Raw genomic sequence first — 15978 nt, 5'->3', positions numbered from 1 at the left:
TAACATGCTAAACAAAACTGTTGATCGCTTCCAGATCACTTACTTTCCCTAATTTTAAAAATGTATAAAGATGATAGCTACTTTAATAGTCTACTGAGACTTTGATTAGAGTTAAGCTAGAAATAGTTAATACTTAGTGGTTTAGAATATTATCTATCAAAAGGATTCTTTTTTAATGTCATTCTTTATTATTATTTGGCTTTGTAGGGTGCACAAACATATGGAAGTTCCCAGGGTAGGTGTCAAGTCAGAGCTGTAGCTGCTGTCCTATGCCACAGCCACAGCAATGCCAGATCCAAGCTGCATCTTCGACCTACACCACAGCACACAGCAACCCTGGATCCTTAACCCACTGAGCAAGGCCAGGGATGGAACCTGCATCCTCATGGATACTAGTCAGATTCATTTCCACTGAGCCATGGTGGGAACTCCCTTTTGTTCTAATTTTAAAAACAGCAGTGCATAATCTTTGTAGAAAAATTGAAAATTTAGACAACTAGTCACCTTTATTCTTACCACTCAGAGGTAATTACAGTATATATGTGTGTGTGTGTGGTGTGTGAGCATACCATGTATATACATACATATGTATACCCTTCCTATTTGTAAATACATGAATAAAAATGCATATTAAAATTTTCCATGTTTTTCTCCCACAAAACTTTTTTTCTTTTTACAGCTGCACCTGCAGCATATGGAAGTTCCCAGGCTAGGGGTTGAATTGGAGCTGCAGCTGCTGGCCTACACCACAAGCCTGGCAATGCAGGATCCTTAACCCACTGACCAAGGCCATGGCTCTAACCCTTATCCTCATGGCTACCAGTTGGGTTCTTAACCTGCTGAACCACAACAGGAACACCCCACAAAACATTTTTAATTACCGCATTCTCATTCATTCTTTGGCAGCTTATTTCTATAAAAGCCAAAAAGTGTAACTTTTGCCTTTATAGGCCATATGGTCTCCATTACAACTACTCAACTCTGCTATTGTGTGAAAGAAACAGTAGATATTGTATAAACAAATGGGCATGACTGTGTACTAATAAAACTATTTACAAGATGGTGCGGCCTCAGACTAGGCCCACTGGCCAGTCTGCCACTCCCTAAGTATTTAAAAGTTTTATTTTGACACAATGTATAAAAAGTTGCAAAATATGGGAGTTCCCGTCATGGCGCAGTGGTTAACGAATCCGACTAGGAACCATGAGGTTGCGGGTTTGATCCCTGTCCTTGCTCAGTGTGTTAAGGATCCGGCATTGCCGTGAGCTGTGGTGTAGGTCGCAGATGTGGCTCGGATCCAATGTTGCTGTGGCTCTGGTGTAGGCTGGCAACTACAGCTCCGATTCAACCCCTAGCCTGGGAACCTCCATATGCCGCGGGAGCATAAAAGACAGAAAAAAAAAGTTGCAAAATATTAGAGTTTCCTGAAACCTGTATCCAGTTTCCAGGTTACATCTTAACTACAGTACAATGTCAAAACCAGAAAATATACACTGGTACAGTGTGTTTACAAGCCTATACCATGTTATTACATTCATAACCCCCACCACCACAATAAAAAATACAGAAGTATTCCATCACCCAAAGGTCTTCCTCATTCCACGTTGTATAGTCACAACCACCTTCCTCTCTGACCATCCCTACCTTGTGACAATCAATACTCTCTTCTCCATCTCTAATTTTGTCATTTTGAGGATGTTTTACAAATAGAGTCATAGAGTATGTGACCTTTTGAGATGGACTTTTTTCACTCAGTAATGAGATGGATTGAATCAGGTTGTTGCATGTAACAAAAGCATTCCTTTCTATTGCTGAGCGGTGTTCCAGAGTTTGGATGTAGCACAGTTTGTTTAACCCTTCACCTATTGAAGGCAACTTGGTTGTTTGAAGAGATTATTTTAAGGTTCTAGTGATCACATTTTCCATGTGATTCAGCGTAAGTAATGCTAGACCTCCCTGATCTCCGCATTTGGTTCAGATGACTGGTCACATGTTCCCTTCCTTCCTTATTGTTCAGTTGAATGTGGTTCAGAACATGGTGGTCTATTTTAGGTGTTTAGTAGAATCACACTGTATCTGTCGTTATTTCAAGCTCATTAAAACTAGCTGATTTAAACCAAAGTCTGTTGACCTTCAAGGGACTTCCATTTGCTTTGCAGGTTGGTATTGACATCGTATCTCTATATGGTGATGGTTGAATAAATAGTCTTCATACTTACAGAGGCTCAAGTTCGAGTTTCAGAGTTACCACTTACTACCTATTTTTCTTGAGAAGTCACCCAACCTTGAACCTTTGTTTTCTTATCTATAAAGAAAAAAAAAAAAAAAAAAAAAAAAAAAAGCTACCAACCCTGTATCACAGGATTGATGTAAAGAGTAAACAAGCTTACATAGGAAGAGTGTTTGGGGAACAGGAAATCACCCTACACATGTTACAGTAATATAAAAATAAATTATCTTTAATTAGTGTTTTAGAAAAGTAGCATTTTTATAGTTAGGAGGTAATTTTTATTAATGAGTAAGTTGCAGGGGGGAGTGGGATATCCTTGTTTAAAAGAAAAAATTAAGACCAAGTTTTTATAGAGTTAGAAGGCAAAAAAAAAAACAGAGAGGAAGAGTGGTATTTCTGTATGCTGTAATGAATGACCTGTGTTGCAAATACAATACCATCTGGCAGATGTGAGAAGAAATCATTTAAATCAACAATGTCTGTAATGAGCTACCATCTGATTCTTGTTAATCAGGCCTTCCTTTTTCAAGCCGTCTTCCCATGGTTTCCATGACCCTGTTCTCTCCTGCTTCTCCTTCTGGCTTATCTTCATCATCTTCTTGGCCTTTAAATATGGAGTTCCCTAGGGATCATCCCTGTACTTCTCTTTCCATGACCTCTTCCCTGGCAGTATCACGCCTTTACATCACTCTCCAAACAAAGCCTACATCTGTGTCTCTAGCCCTGACCTCCCTCATTTCCATCTTTCTGGCTGGATAACTCTATCTTAAACTCAGTATTTCCAAAGCTGAGGTCATGTTTCTGACAAGATGGTCCTTCTTTTCGAATTCTCTACTTCTGTCCACAGTCCTGCCATCTTCTCAGTCCTTCATCATTCTCTCTTTGTCACCTCTCAACTCCCCCCACATCCAGTCAACTTACTGGTTCTTTGACCACGGTGTCTCCCATTTCTTTTTTCCTTTGCATTTCAGGCCTACACCTTTAGCTTTTTACCTAAAATCCCGCTTTCCCTCCCCATCACCGTCCGTGCATCCCTGCTCACCTTTGTCACATGAATCTTCCACAGCCCTATCAGGTTCTTCCTACCCAGTGTCCTTGACCTCTCCCCTTGACGTAGCCCAAATGGTTTACCATAAAATCTGCTTTTAAAAAATCTTGTATACACAACTTTAGAGGAACTGAAAGGCAGTAATATGAAACAACTTTTTTTTTTAGAATTCCATAATGGTTTTCTAACTTCATTGAAAGTAATTTATGGGTATACTTTCTCTCCTTTTCTATGCTGGACCCATGTATGGTTTCTCTCAATATTCCCACAGAGTTGCATATGGTAAGTATTTATTTATTGAGTGAATGATTGGTCCTATGGTAGAAACTCAGTTCTTCTTTGTCCGTACATTCAACAATATTTATTGAGAACCTTACTGTGGGTTAGGCACTTTGAGGCATTGGGATGTAGTGGGTACAGTCAGTCTTATTTTTTAATATTTGAGTTTATCCTTCATTTAACTTTGAAAACACTACAATAGTTGAATCTTTTTTTAACATAGCAATTAGTGGGAGTTCTCATGTAGCCAGTATCCATGAGGATGCAGGTTCAATCCCTGACCTTACTCGATGGGTTAAGCATCTGGCACTGCTGTGAGCTGCCATGTAGGTCTCAGATGTGGTTTGGATCTGGTGTTTCTGTGGCTCTGGCGTGGGCTGCCAGCTATGCTTTGACCCCTGGCCTAGGAACTTCCATATGCCACAGGCATGGCTCTAAAAAGAAAAAAAAATTGCAAGTAGTGAATGTGTTATGATTATAGTCCCTCACTTAAAATGCCAGCCACGGCGTTCCCTTCATGGCGCAGTGGTTAACAAATCCGACTAGGAACCATGAGGTTGCGGGTTCGATCCCTGGCCTTGCTCAGTGGGTTAAGCATCTGGCGTTGCCATGAGCTGTGGTGTAAGTGGCAGAAGCGCCTCGGGTCTCGAGTTGCTGTGGCTCTGGTGTAGGCCGGCAGCTACAGCTCTGATTCAACCCCTGACTTGGGAACCTCCATATGCCTTGGGTGTGGCCCTAGAAAGACAAAAAACAAACAAACAAAATGCCAGCCACTAGTGTTATTCACAGGTCCCAGGAAGAAATCTGACACTGAGTACCACCCCTAGATAGTGTTTGCCATCCTAGTATGTTTCTTCATTGTAAAGGCTCTGACTTTCCTGATTTGATCAAAGACCACCATTTCTACTTGGTCCATTTCATCCTCTTCTACTTCCTTCCTCTCAGGTAGGAGTTTTTCCAGCATAGAGTTTATTTTGAGGGAGAAAGCCATTCTTAGGAAAGTTCATCTTAAATTCAGTGACTAGGTGACCATTTTAATATGGTCCAAGATAAATTGGCATGCCTTCATTTAGCACGCAAATTATCTTATGTTCTAGTAGGAATCTTAAAGACGTTGTCATTGGCTTATTTATGACTTTATGCTAGGGTATCAACTTGGTACTTATGTCTAAAGCAAAGCTATCAGGCACTTAGTTTAAACATAAAGTATTGGAGTCCTCTTTGGTGCAGCTGGTTAAGGAGCCAACATTGTCACTACAGCAGCTTGTGTAGCTGCTGTGGCGAAGTTTCGATCCCTGGGTCAGGAACTTCCACATGCCGCAGGGCAGCCAAAAAAAAAAAAAAAAAGAAGAAAGAAATGTATTAAATAATTATACTCTTGTTGCCTGAGGCATATGGAATTTACCAGTTTAATAAAGAGAGAAGTCTATGGTAGGAGAAGAAAACCCGGGTGAATTTTACAAGAATCTTCCTAAAAGAAAGAAGTAGTTGGGGACTGAAAAGAGTGCGGATATCAAGCTCCTGAGGTCTCCTCCAGTTAGTCATTTCTTCTCGGACAGGCAATTCCATGAAACTAACATAATGTGCTCTTGGATCCTATACAGATGGCAATCAGGCATTATTTCCCTGTGAAGTCTGTGGAAGACGCTTTGCAGCAGATGTTCTGGTAAACATAAAGACATTTCGTAGATGTGTTTCATTGGAGTTAAATGAACTGTCAAGTTAGTGAGGAGGCTGCAGTGGCAAAGATTAAAGACAGATGTGGAGGGAAAGCAAGGGGAGAAAAGTACATAACCTATGGCTGGCAGGCCCGGAGGACACCGAGGCAGGTCCGTGCTGCCCCATTCAAAACGGAGCTAAATAAACATGGTCCTCTCACTAAGAGGATGCCAGACGAAAGTGTCTTGGCACAGCTGATTGTCTCTTGAGAGGTTTTGGCTCTTTTGCCTTTTCTATAAGCATCAAAAATTCAAATTTTAAGGCCAAAGCACCAGGGAAATTAGCTAGTCAAGAGGAATGAACATTGAATTTGGAGCATCTGGAAACTTGGCTTTTAGCCTCAAATTTGTCACTAATTCTGACAAGTCCTTTAACCTCCCTCTGTTTCCTGCTTTGCCACGTATAAAGACAGAACTCTCCAACTTCAGGGATTTTATGTAATTTGAGTAAAATGGATGTTAGGCCTGTTCCAAGATCTAATTGTTAATTAGATTCAAGCTAACTGCATGTCAGGTCCCCTGATTTATGCCTATAAAATTGAATAAAACTTGATTTATTTCAAAATTAGGGAAACAAACAGGTATTAGGCCCCATATTATGAAAGGCCTTCCCAAGAAAAATGATTTTTTTTAAAAAAATCTAAGATGATAATGAACTGTTAGCCGGGACATCTAGATCAAGGAGACTTCTATAAAACTTAAAGAATTTGAACTGTAAACCTGACCGCTGGGGGCAAAAACTACCAAATGAGCTTGTAGGTTTTATTTCTCCAGGGAATTTAAAGATGACATCTCTGTCCTAGATAACTGTAGCTCGAGCTGTCTGGATCAAGAAAGGGGATTCACAGGGCCTGTTGTGGCCCAGCACTCCACCAGTGTGCTGGCTCTGCTAACCCAAGGCTGCTGCCCTGGAGAATGGATCTGAGACCTCAGAGGCACTGTTGGAAGAGGGATAACTAAACGCCAAGTGTTCTTGGGTCCTCTCGAGTTTTACTTCAAAGGCCTACCTCTAGGCTACAAAGAGCAGTTGACCAAGTTATCTGATTTCTGTCTCCATCAGTTTAAAATGGTATGGCTTTTTTTGTGCCCAGGTGCAGTGATTTTCATGGAGCTTGTATTTTGGGGGTCTGGACAAAGCAACTTTGTAAATGATAGCTACTACGAGTTGCACGACCACCGTAGAAGAGGTCTTAGAGTGGAAGACAAAGATGTTGGCATAATCCCACAGCAGTGCAGTAAAGTGCAGACTTTATATAAGTGTTACACAGGCAAAGCTCTATGTGTTGGTTCCCTGGGTTTTGTACCAGAAATGCTGAGTACTTAAATGTATTGGCTGGAGTAGTTTTCTTTGCTGATTGCTTCGCAAGTATTGTAATATTTTAAAATTTAATATTATAAGCTTAGATTTGCTCTAAAATAAATGACTTCATGAATGTGAAATGTTTGGACACATTAAGGGAAAATGTCTTCATAACATAAATGGAATTGGTGTATTTTTCATTTATTGTATGGTTGTCCCAGTTGTTTCTTGCAGATGTTCTCAAATATTTCTTTGAAGCCTTTCCACTCCTTTTCAGGAGTTAAGTGGTTTGATTTGCTCTGTGTAGAAAAGTAATCCAGTTAAATTCAGTTTTGAAATGTTGAGTGATAAGAGTTTTTCTGAGAAGGTTCCACTGGTAAGAAGCTAAGTTTTCCATTGCTGTATACAAAGAGTTATTTCAAAAGAATGGTAAAACAATATTAAGACGGTTGGGACTCAATTCCTGGATGACTTGCTTTTGGAATTTAGGAACAATGAAGGCAGGAAACAGAATAAAAGAAATAAAACTTCCTTGGCTTCAGTGAGTAGCTGAATATCAGAAATATTTTATTTCAATTTAAATTAGAAAGTTTGTCTTTTCTACATTATTTAATACTTGGAACTATTCATTGAGCCCAAGTGATAGAGTTAAACATGTAAGACCAAACTTGAAGTGAGTTTCTTTAGCTGTAGAGGCCTTTTATTGACCTTGCCCAAACACAATATCTAGTTATGTGTAACATGGGTGAAGAGAGCCAGATGGATTTGCTCTGCTGTGATTTGAGAGTTAGAGAATGAACTTGGCTCTGAAGGTGCAACCCAGTCACTGCAGTGGGGGCTGCTTGAGTACACTGAGGCATTATGAACTTTGTGATTGTACATGTTAAAAATTTTAATCCCCACTCCTTCTTTTCTAGGAAAGGCATGGACCAATATGTAGAAAAGTCTTCAACAAAAAACGTAAACCTTTCAATTCCTTAAAACAAAGATTACAGGGCACTGACATTCCCCTTGTGGGGAAGGTTCCTCAACCCAAGGTACTATTGATATCGTCCTTGCTGTTCTTGATTATATCCTTAAGAACATTAAAGCCTCTTTCTGGCTCTCTGGTTTCATTTTTGCTTGATAGTGCAGTGTAATGTCATGTCAGTATAATCCACCTTTACTGTTTTCTTTTTAATCATGCTCACTTAGATTTCCAAATGTATTTCAGATACTTTCCAGATGTGGCAAAAAAAAAAAAAAAAAAGAATCTCGTTTATATTTTCCTTAGAGTAGCATTAAATCCAGCAATTAACTTAGAAGACAGTCACTTTTAATCTTACATTTAAGCCTTCCTTTAAAGTTTTGCAATTCCTTTGTTTTTATGATTTTGTTTTTCCTCACTGCTGTGACTTGCAAATTTTATTACTATATTTTCCAAACCTCTTTTAGTAATTTTGAAAAGCATATTCTCCTTTCTCTCCAAATTGCGCAGTCCTGTTTTCTGTAAATTCACATCCCAGCTTAAAAAAAAAATAAGTTATATTGATGGGATATATAGTCAAGTCTAGGTTAGTATATGTTGGTTTTATTTTTTTTAGGCTCAACCTGTGAGAAAATCTAACTGGAGACAACAACATGAAGACTTCATTAATGCAATTCGCTCAGCAAAGCAGTGTACACTAGCCATTAAGGAAGGCCGGCCTCTCCCACCTCCACCACCTCCGTCCATCAACCCAGGTGTGTGGCCAATTTGGTTTGCTTTTGACATTTTACTCTTAACTGGTTGAGGCTATCCTTGATTTTTGATCTAATCGTTATGCCTTGGTTCCTCCTATACACTCTAAAATTAGCAATTATAGAAATTATATAAAAGTAAGTTTATAAAATTTATGCTATTTTTTTCAATTCTGCAATAGAGATTCTGTGTTTTCTTCTAACTCTGTGTCAACACGAGAGCACCACTGTACCCAGTGTTCTGGTGATATAGAACTCCAAAGAATGCAGTTTGTATCCTGGTGTATGAGAATGGAGCTAGGTAGAGCAATTTAAGCAGTTTTGTGATAGCTACATACATACAGCTCTTTCATTTTTTGAGATAAAATTCCCATAATATAAAATTCACCATTTTAAGTTGTACCATTGAGTGGCCCGTAGCTTTTTTACCCTAAGCTTTTTATTTTGAGCATTTTCAAACCTATGGAAAAAAGGAAGGAATAGTACCGTGATCACTCATGTAAGTTCCATTTAAGTTTGGCATTTTTGACATTGTTGTCATTTTCCCCCTGCCTCTTTTTCTCTGAGGGAGGGCACAAATATTTTAAAGTTTCAAACGTCGTAACATTTTACTCATGACTATTTCAGTGTACATTTCTCTTTTTTTGCTTTTTAGGGCCACACCCATGGCATATGGAAGTTCCCAGGCTAGGGGTATAATCAGAGTTACAGCTGCCAGCCTACACAACACCACAGCCACAGCAACACCAGATCCGAGCCATGTCTGCAGCCTACAACCACAGCTCATGGCAGCACCAGGTCCTTAACCAACTGAGCAAGGCCCAGGGATCAAACCCACATCCTCATGGATACTAGTCAGATTCGTTTCTGCTTCACCACGACGGAAACTCAGTGTACACTTCTTAAGTACATTTTCTTGCATAACCACAATACTATTATTACACTAAATATGTAAAATCATATTTTGCCAATTATCTTAAGACTGTCTTTTGAAGCTCTCTCTCTCTCTCTCACCACTCAGGTACAATCCAGGATTCAGTCAAGGTTTATGCATTGTCTTTTGTTGTTTCTTTAGTCACTTTTAATCTTGCTCATCACCCCTGTCTCATGTTCTGGATTTGTCTGCATTTTTAGTCATATTTATGTTTAATGTAGTCCTCCATCCCCTGTCTGTTTATAAATTGGAAATTAGGTCCAGAGGCATTATTACATTAATGTTACTTGTGACTCCATATAGAATTTTCAGATATTTTCTCCCATTCTATGGACTGTCTTTTCACTCTCTTGATGGTATTCGTTGCAAAAAAAAAAAAAAATTGATTAAGTCCAATTTACCTAATTTTTGCTTTTGTTGCCTAGCTTTTGATGTCAAATCCAAAAAATTAGTGCAAACTCCAATATTTTGAAGCCCTTTCCCCTGTGTTCTTTGTTCTAACAATTTTATAGTTTTAGCTCGTACATGTAAGTCTTTGATCCAGGTAATTTTTGAATGCGATCCTCACTGTGGCACAGGGGGATCTGTAGCTTCTTGGGAGCACTGGGATGTAGGTTGGATCCCTGGCGTGGCACAGTGTGTTGGGAAGCTGGCATTGCTGCAGCTATGGCTTAGATTACAACTGCTACTATGATCTGCTCCCTGGCCCAGGGTGGCCAAAAAAAAAAAAAAAAAATATATATATATATATATGTATATATATATATATATATATATATATATACACACACACCCAACTTAATTGGAATTTGAATATCTTGTTTTATATGTGGATATGTACTTTTCTAAGAACAATTTGTTGAAAAGACTGTGCTTTTCCCATTGAAATGTCTTGGTGGTCTTATCAAAAGTCAGTTGACTATACATGCTAAAGTTTATTTCTGTGCTCTTGATTATGTTCTACTTTTCTATGTTTGTCCTTATGCCAGTACCGCACTGTTTTGAGTAATGGAGCTTTGTAGTAAGTTTTGATATCAGGAAGTGAGAGTCTTATTAGGTTGTTTTGGCTATTTGGAAATCTTTGAGATCCCATATGAATTTTTAGGATGTGTTTTTTTCTATTTTCGAAAATGCCCTTGGAGTTTTGTTAGGGATTGCATTAAATCTGTACATCACTTTGGGTGGTATTATCATGACAGTGTTGTCTGACAATCCATGAACACAATTCTTTTCATTTATATATGTCCTTTTTAGTTTATGTCAGTGTTTTGTAGTTTCCATTGTATTTTTGCTTCCTTGGTTAAACTTGTTTCTAAGTATTTTATTCTTTTTGATATTATTGTAAATGGAATTATTAACTTTAAGATTGTTAGTACATAGAAATATAACCGATTTTTGCTTGTTGATTTTGTCCTGCAATTTTGCTGGGTTTTGTTTGTTAGCTCTAACAGTTGTTTTTTTGATGTGGAATCTTTTTTTTTTTTGTCCTTTTGCCATTTCTAGGGCTGCTCCTGTGGCATATGGAGGTTCCCAGGCTAGGGATCTAATTGGAGTTGTAGCTGCCACCAGCCTACACCAGAGCCACAGCAATGCAGGATCCAAGCTGCGTCTGTAACCTACACCACAGCTCATGGCAACGCCGGATCCTTAACCCACTGAGCAAGGCCAGGGATCGAACCCGCAACCTCATGGTTCCTAGTTGGATTCGTTAACCACTGAGCCACAACGGGAACTCCATGATGTGGAATCTTTAGGATTTTCTACATATAAGATAATGTTATTTGTGAACAGATAATTTTACTTCTTCCTCTTCAATTTGTATGCCTTTTATTTCTTTTTTGTGTCTAAATCTTCTGGCTAGAATTTACAATACTTTGTTGAATACCATTGGTGAAAGCAGATATCCTTGTCTTGTTTTCTATTAGTCATGGGTTATAATCAGCTATTTAAAGCATACATAGTAGCATATTATGGGAATTATAACATTTGAAAATGAAATGTATAAAATAATAGGATATGGTTGAGTGAGGAAAATGTATGTTGTTGAAAGGTTCTTATACATTAGTATTATTTGAAGATACGGTATTATATCATAAAGATGCCTATTAATAAACCCTAAAGTAAACACTCAAAAATATTGACATATAGCTAAAATGACAATTCATCAAATGGAGATACAATGGAAAACAATTCAATGTAAAAGGCGGCAGGAAAAGAGGAAAAAAGGAACAAAGACCAGGTGGGATAAAGACAAACATCAAGATAATAGATTTAAAGTTGACCATATGGACAATTGCATATAAATGACCTAAATACTTAAGATAAAGCACAGAGATTGTCAAACTGAATAATAAAGGAAGGTCCAATTATATGCTTCCCACAAAGAAACACACTTTAAATATAAAGACACAGATAAATGAGCCAGGCAGGTGACAAAATGAGGAGGGTGAGCCAGGTGGGCCTAGAAAGGCCACACCCTCCTTAAGGGACAGCTGCTCCTGTCTCAGCAAGCTGCTGCCTCAAAGGAGGGCATACCCAAGATTGCCAGGTTTGATTTCTCCAAGGGGGGCAGAAATGCAGATTTCCTTATTTGTAAATATCAGAAACTCAGTTTTTTAGAAAATTTGAATCTCTGAGGTTAGAAGTCAGGTGGTGGTTTTACTTGGAGGGGTGGGGATGACCAGGAGGGGACTCAAAGAAGATTGCTGGGAACTTTCAGTGTCTTGATCTGGGCTGGTTTTATGGGTATGTGTAGCTTGTGAACATTTCATGGAGACATATTCCTCTGATTTGTGCCTTCCCTCTTGGTTAAAAAGACAGAAAGAGTAATACCAGCAATATCTGAACAACTGTAGACTGGCATGTTAAAAGCATAGGAAAAGATATACATGCAAATAGTAATCATATAACTGGAGTAGCTAATATTAATATCAGGCAAAATAAGTTCCAGGGCAAGTGTAATTAACAGAGATAATGACTAAAAAGATATATTCATCAAGACCTATCAGTCTGAAATGCTTGTAACATTTTGACCTAATTGACATCTGTAGCTATAATGTGATACACAACAGCAGAATATAATTGTTATCAAGTACATGTGGAACATTCATTAGGATAGGCCATGTGCAGGACCACAGAATTGGTCCCAATCAATCTAAAAGGATTGAAATCATTCAGACGGTTATTTGATCACAATAGATTTAAATTAGAAATTAATGATGAAGAAATATCTAGAAAATTCCAGAATATTTGGAAATTAGCAAATCATTTCTAAATATGCTATGGATCCAAGAAGAAATCACAAGAGAAATTAGAAAATATTTTAAACTGAATGGTAATTAAAGCATATCAAAATTTGTCGGATTTGGCTAAAGCAGTGCCTAGAAAGAAGTTTATAGCTTTAAATGCTTATATTAGAAAAGAAGGGTTTAAATGAATTGCCTTAAAATTCCTCTTTAAAAGGTTAGAAAAAGAAGAGCAAATTGTACTTAAGTAGACAGAAGAAAAGAAAATGTAATTCAACATATTGTCAAATACTTTTTTTTGTTTTTTTTGTTTTTTTTTTTTTTTGTCTTTTTAGCTATTTCTTGGGCCGCTCCCGCGGCATATGGAGGTCCCCAGGCTAGGGGTCGAATCGGAGCTGTAGCCATCGGCCTACGCCAGAGCCACAGCAACACGGGATCCGAGCCGCGTCTGCAACCTACAGCACAGCTCAGGGCAACACCGGATCGTTAACCCACTGAATAAGGGCAGGGGCCGAACCCGCAACCTCATGGTTCCTAGTCGGATTCGTTAACCACTGAGCCACAACGGGAACTCCTCAAAATACTTTTTAAAGCTTATTATCATCTCAATAGATACAGGAAAAGCCTGTGACAAAATGCAATATCCATACATGTTGAAAAAAGAAAATGCTTAGAAAGTCAGAAATAGAAAGTAACATCCTCAGTAAAGGACATCTCTGAAAAATCGACAGCTAACATCACACATAATGGTAAGAAGCTGAACACTTTTCCACTAAGATCAGGAAAAAAGCAAGGCTGTTCTTTCTGACCACTTTTGTTCAACACTATATTGGACAGAGTACCTAGTATAACAGAAAAAAAAATGTATATTATACACACACACACAAATTCAAAGATCGGAGAGGAAGAGGTAAAGCTATTCTTATTCACAGACAACATGATCATGAATGAATAAAATGTAGAAAGTCTTAGGCAACTACACAAAAAGCTGAAATTTGAAATTAAAAGTTCATTTAACAAACTTTGAGGACATAACGTCAGTATACATAAGTGAATTGTATTTCTATATACTAGGCATATTGAAAAAATGAGATGAGAAATGCCATTTATAGTCATGTAAAAAACATGAAATACCTGGGCATATATTTAATTAAACACATGTAAGACTTGTAAAATGAAAACCACAAAACATTGCTGAGAGAAATTAAAGAAGTCCAAAATAAATACAAAGATTTACCATTTTCATGGTTTGGAACACTCACGTATCACTGTGATGTCACTTCTCCCCAAATTCGTCTGTGGACTCAATGTAATTCCAATAAAAATACCTGCAATGTTTCTTTGCCAAGTAGGAATTGACCAGCTGATTCTAAAACTATACAAAAATTCAAAGGATTGGGAATAGCCAGGATAGTTTCAAAAAAAGAATAAAATTGGAGGTCTTACACTGCCTAATGTCAAGATTTATTATAATGATACAGTAATCATGACAATTTGGCATTGGCATATCAGTTGAATAGAAAGAATCTAAATATAGACCTTCCCCCAATCTATGGGCAATGATTTTTAACAAAGGTAATTCAATGTGGAAAAGGATAGTCTTATTAACATTTGATACTGAGACAACCCTATATCAGTATGGGAAAAATGAATCTGGATCCTTATACCCCACAAAAAAATTAATTCAGAATGGATCACTAAGTGCTGCAACTATAACATTTCTGGAAAAAACGAACATTTTTGATCTAAGAGTTGACAGAAGATTTTTAAGGCAGGACACGAAATGCAGTAAAAAAAAATTTTTTTTTAAAGGGAATTGATAAATTGGGCTTCACCAAAATTAAAAACTTTGGTTTTGAGAGACACTGTTAGGAGAATGCAAAGGCAAGTTACAGAATAGGAGAAAATATTTAAAATGCATGTCTCTGATGAAGGTCAAATATCAAGAATACATAATGAAATCTTACGAGTCAATAATATGACAACCCAATAAGAAAAAGGCAAGAGATGTATTCGAACAGAACATCACAAAATAATGGTCAATAAGCCCAGTGAAAATATACTCAAATCATTTTCATCAGAGAAATGTAAATTAAAACCACAGTGAGATACTGCTACACACCCACTTGAATGGCTAAAATTAAAGACTGACAATTCAAGTGATGGCTAAGATATGGAGCAACTGGAATTCTCACACTCCTGATGGGAGTCTAAATTAGTACAGCCGCTTTGCACTGGTATTTTCCTAAATTAAACATACATTTACCTATATAGCAATTCCAGTTCTATCTATTTATGCAAAAAATGTAAAACATGTCCTTAAAAAAGACTTACATATTAATGTTCATAGCAGTTCTATTTAAATAGCATAAACTGGGAACAACTGAAAATGACCATCAACAAGTGGATAAATAAATGGCGGAATATTTACAAAATGGAATACAGCTCAACAGTAAGAAGAAAGTGCAATGATACATGCAGCAACCTGGGAGCTCTCTTGTATAGTAAGATATAGAACAAGTAAAACTTGTCTTTGGTGACAGGAAAATAGACCTTTGGTTGCTTGAAACTGGGCTTGGGAGACTATTGACTGAAAGGTGCATGAGGGATCTATATTTTCATTTGGGTTGTTGCAAAATCTATACATTTGTCAAATGCGTGGAAACGTACACTTTAAATAGGTGCATTTTATTGCATGTAAATTATTTCTCAAATTTCATTCTAAAAAGTAAAAAAAAAAAAAAGAAAAAAAGAAACCCACATGTAATATTATAAAAAATCATCCAAAAATAAATCATCTGAACTTCAGTACCAGAAAATCTTAATAATTGCTTCACTCTTGCTAGGTGCTAATGAAAATGTAACTTTAAATCATGTGTTGTCTTAAGATTTTCCATAGAAAGATGTATGGCTGTGATTTTGATAATACTTTGGCGACAAGCTTTGTATAATAAAAGCATCTTTTATGAGAAATACCTTATTTTAATAGCAAAGCTACAGGATTGATGACTACCTTCTAGTTCTTTAGTTGAATAGTGAAAGTATGTCAGATGTCTAGCTGTGTGGATTTCTCTAATTTCCGCATTGGAGTTTAAATGTGGGGATTATTGTTTCTTTAAAATAAATCCCTTTGTAAGCCTCCATCAATTGTACAATTTATTTCTCTGCTCTTTACATTTTTATGTGAAAATCTAGTTTTATAATTAAATTCTTCCCTAGGCCCTTATTATAATTTTATGCACCAAGCAAAATGATTACCTCCAATAGCGTATTTTCATTACTATTCAATTATTTTGATTGTGCAGGGATTTTATATTAGCCCATATATTCTCCAGCTTAAATACTAGAAAATTTATACAGACATAACTGGGGTTATTAATCATATGGCCAACTGTGTATGAGTTTGCAAGTAATTTCCATTTTTTTTCAGCATGATTCCCTATTTCATTGCTCAATTTTTGTGACATGCATGTATTTATTCTAATTCTTACTGACCTAAGTAAGT

The 15978-nt window shown here is 37.3% G+C and overlaps 1 protein-coding gene across 1 annotated transcript in view; it reads left to right on the top strand.

The window, feature by feature from the left end:
* Positions 1-15978, top strand: part of ZC2HC1B (zinc finger C2HC-type containing 1B) — a 40783-nt gene that overhangs the window by 6961 nt on the left and 17844 nt on the right. The window contains exons 2-4 of the mRNA XM_021087130.1: positions 5162-5223; positions 7493-7612; positions 8159-8297. Of these exons, the coding sequence (XP_020942789.1) occupies positions 5162-5223; positions 7493-7612; positions 8159-8297 (321 nt within the window). The remainder of the gene's footprint in view (positions 1-5161; positions 5224-7492; positions 7613-8158; positions 8298-15978) is intronic.

The sequence above is a fragment of the Sus scrofa genome, chromosome 1 (assembly GCF_000003025.6).
Source record: "Sus scrofa isolate TJ Tabasco breed Duroc chromosome 1, Sscrofa11.1, whole genome shotgun sequence".
Taxonomy (NCBI): domain Eukaryota; kingdom Metazoa; phylum Chordata; class Mammalia; order Artiodactyla; family Suidae; genus Sus; species Sus scrofa.
The sequence above is the reverse complement of the archived record's forward strand: the minus strand, read 5'-3'. Positions and strand labels throughout refer to the sequence as shown.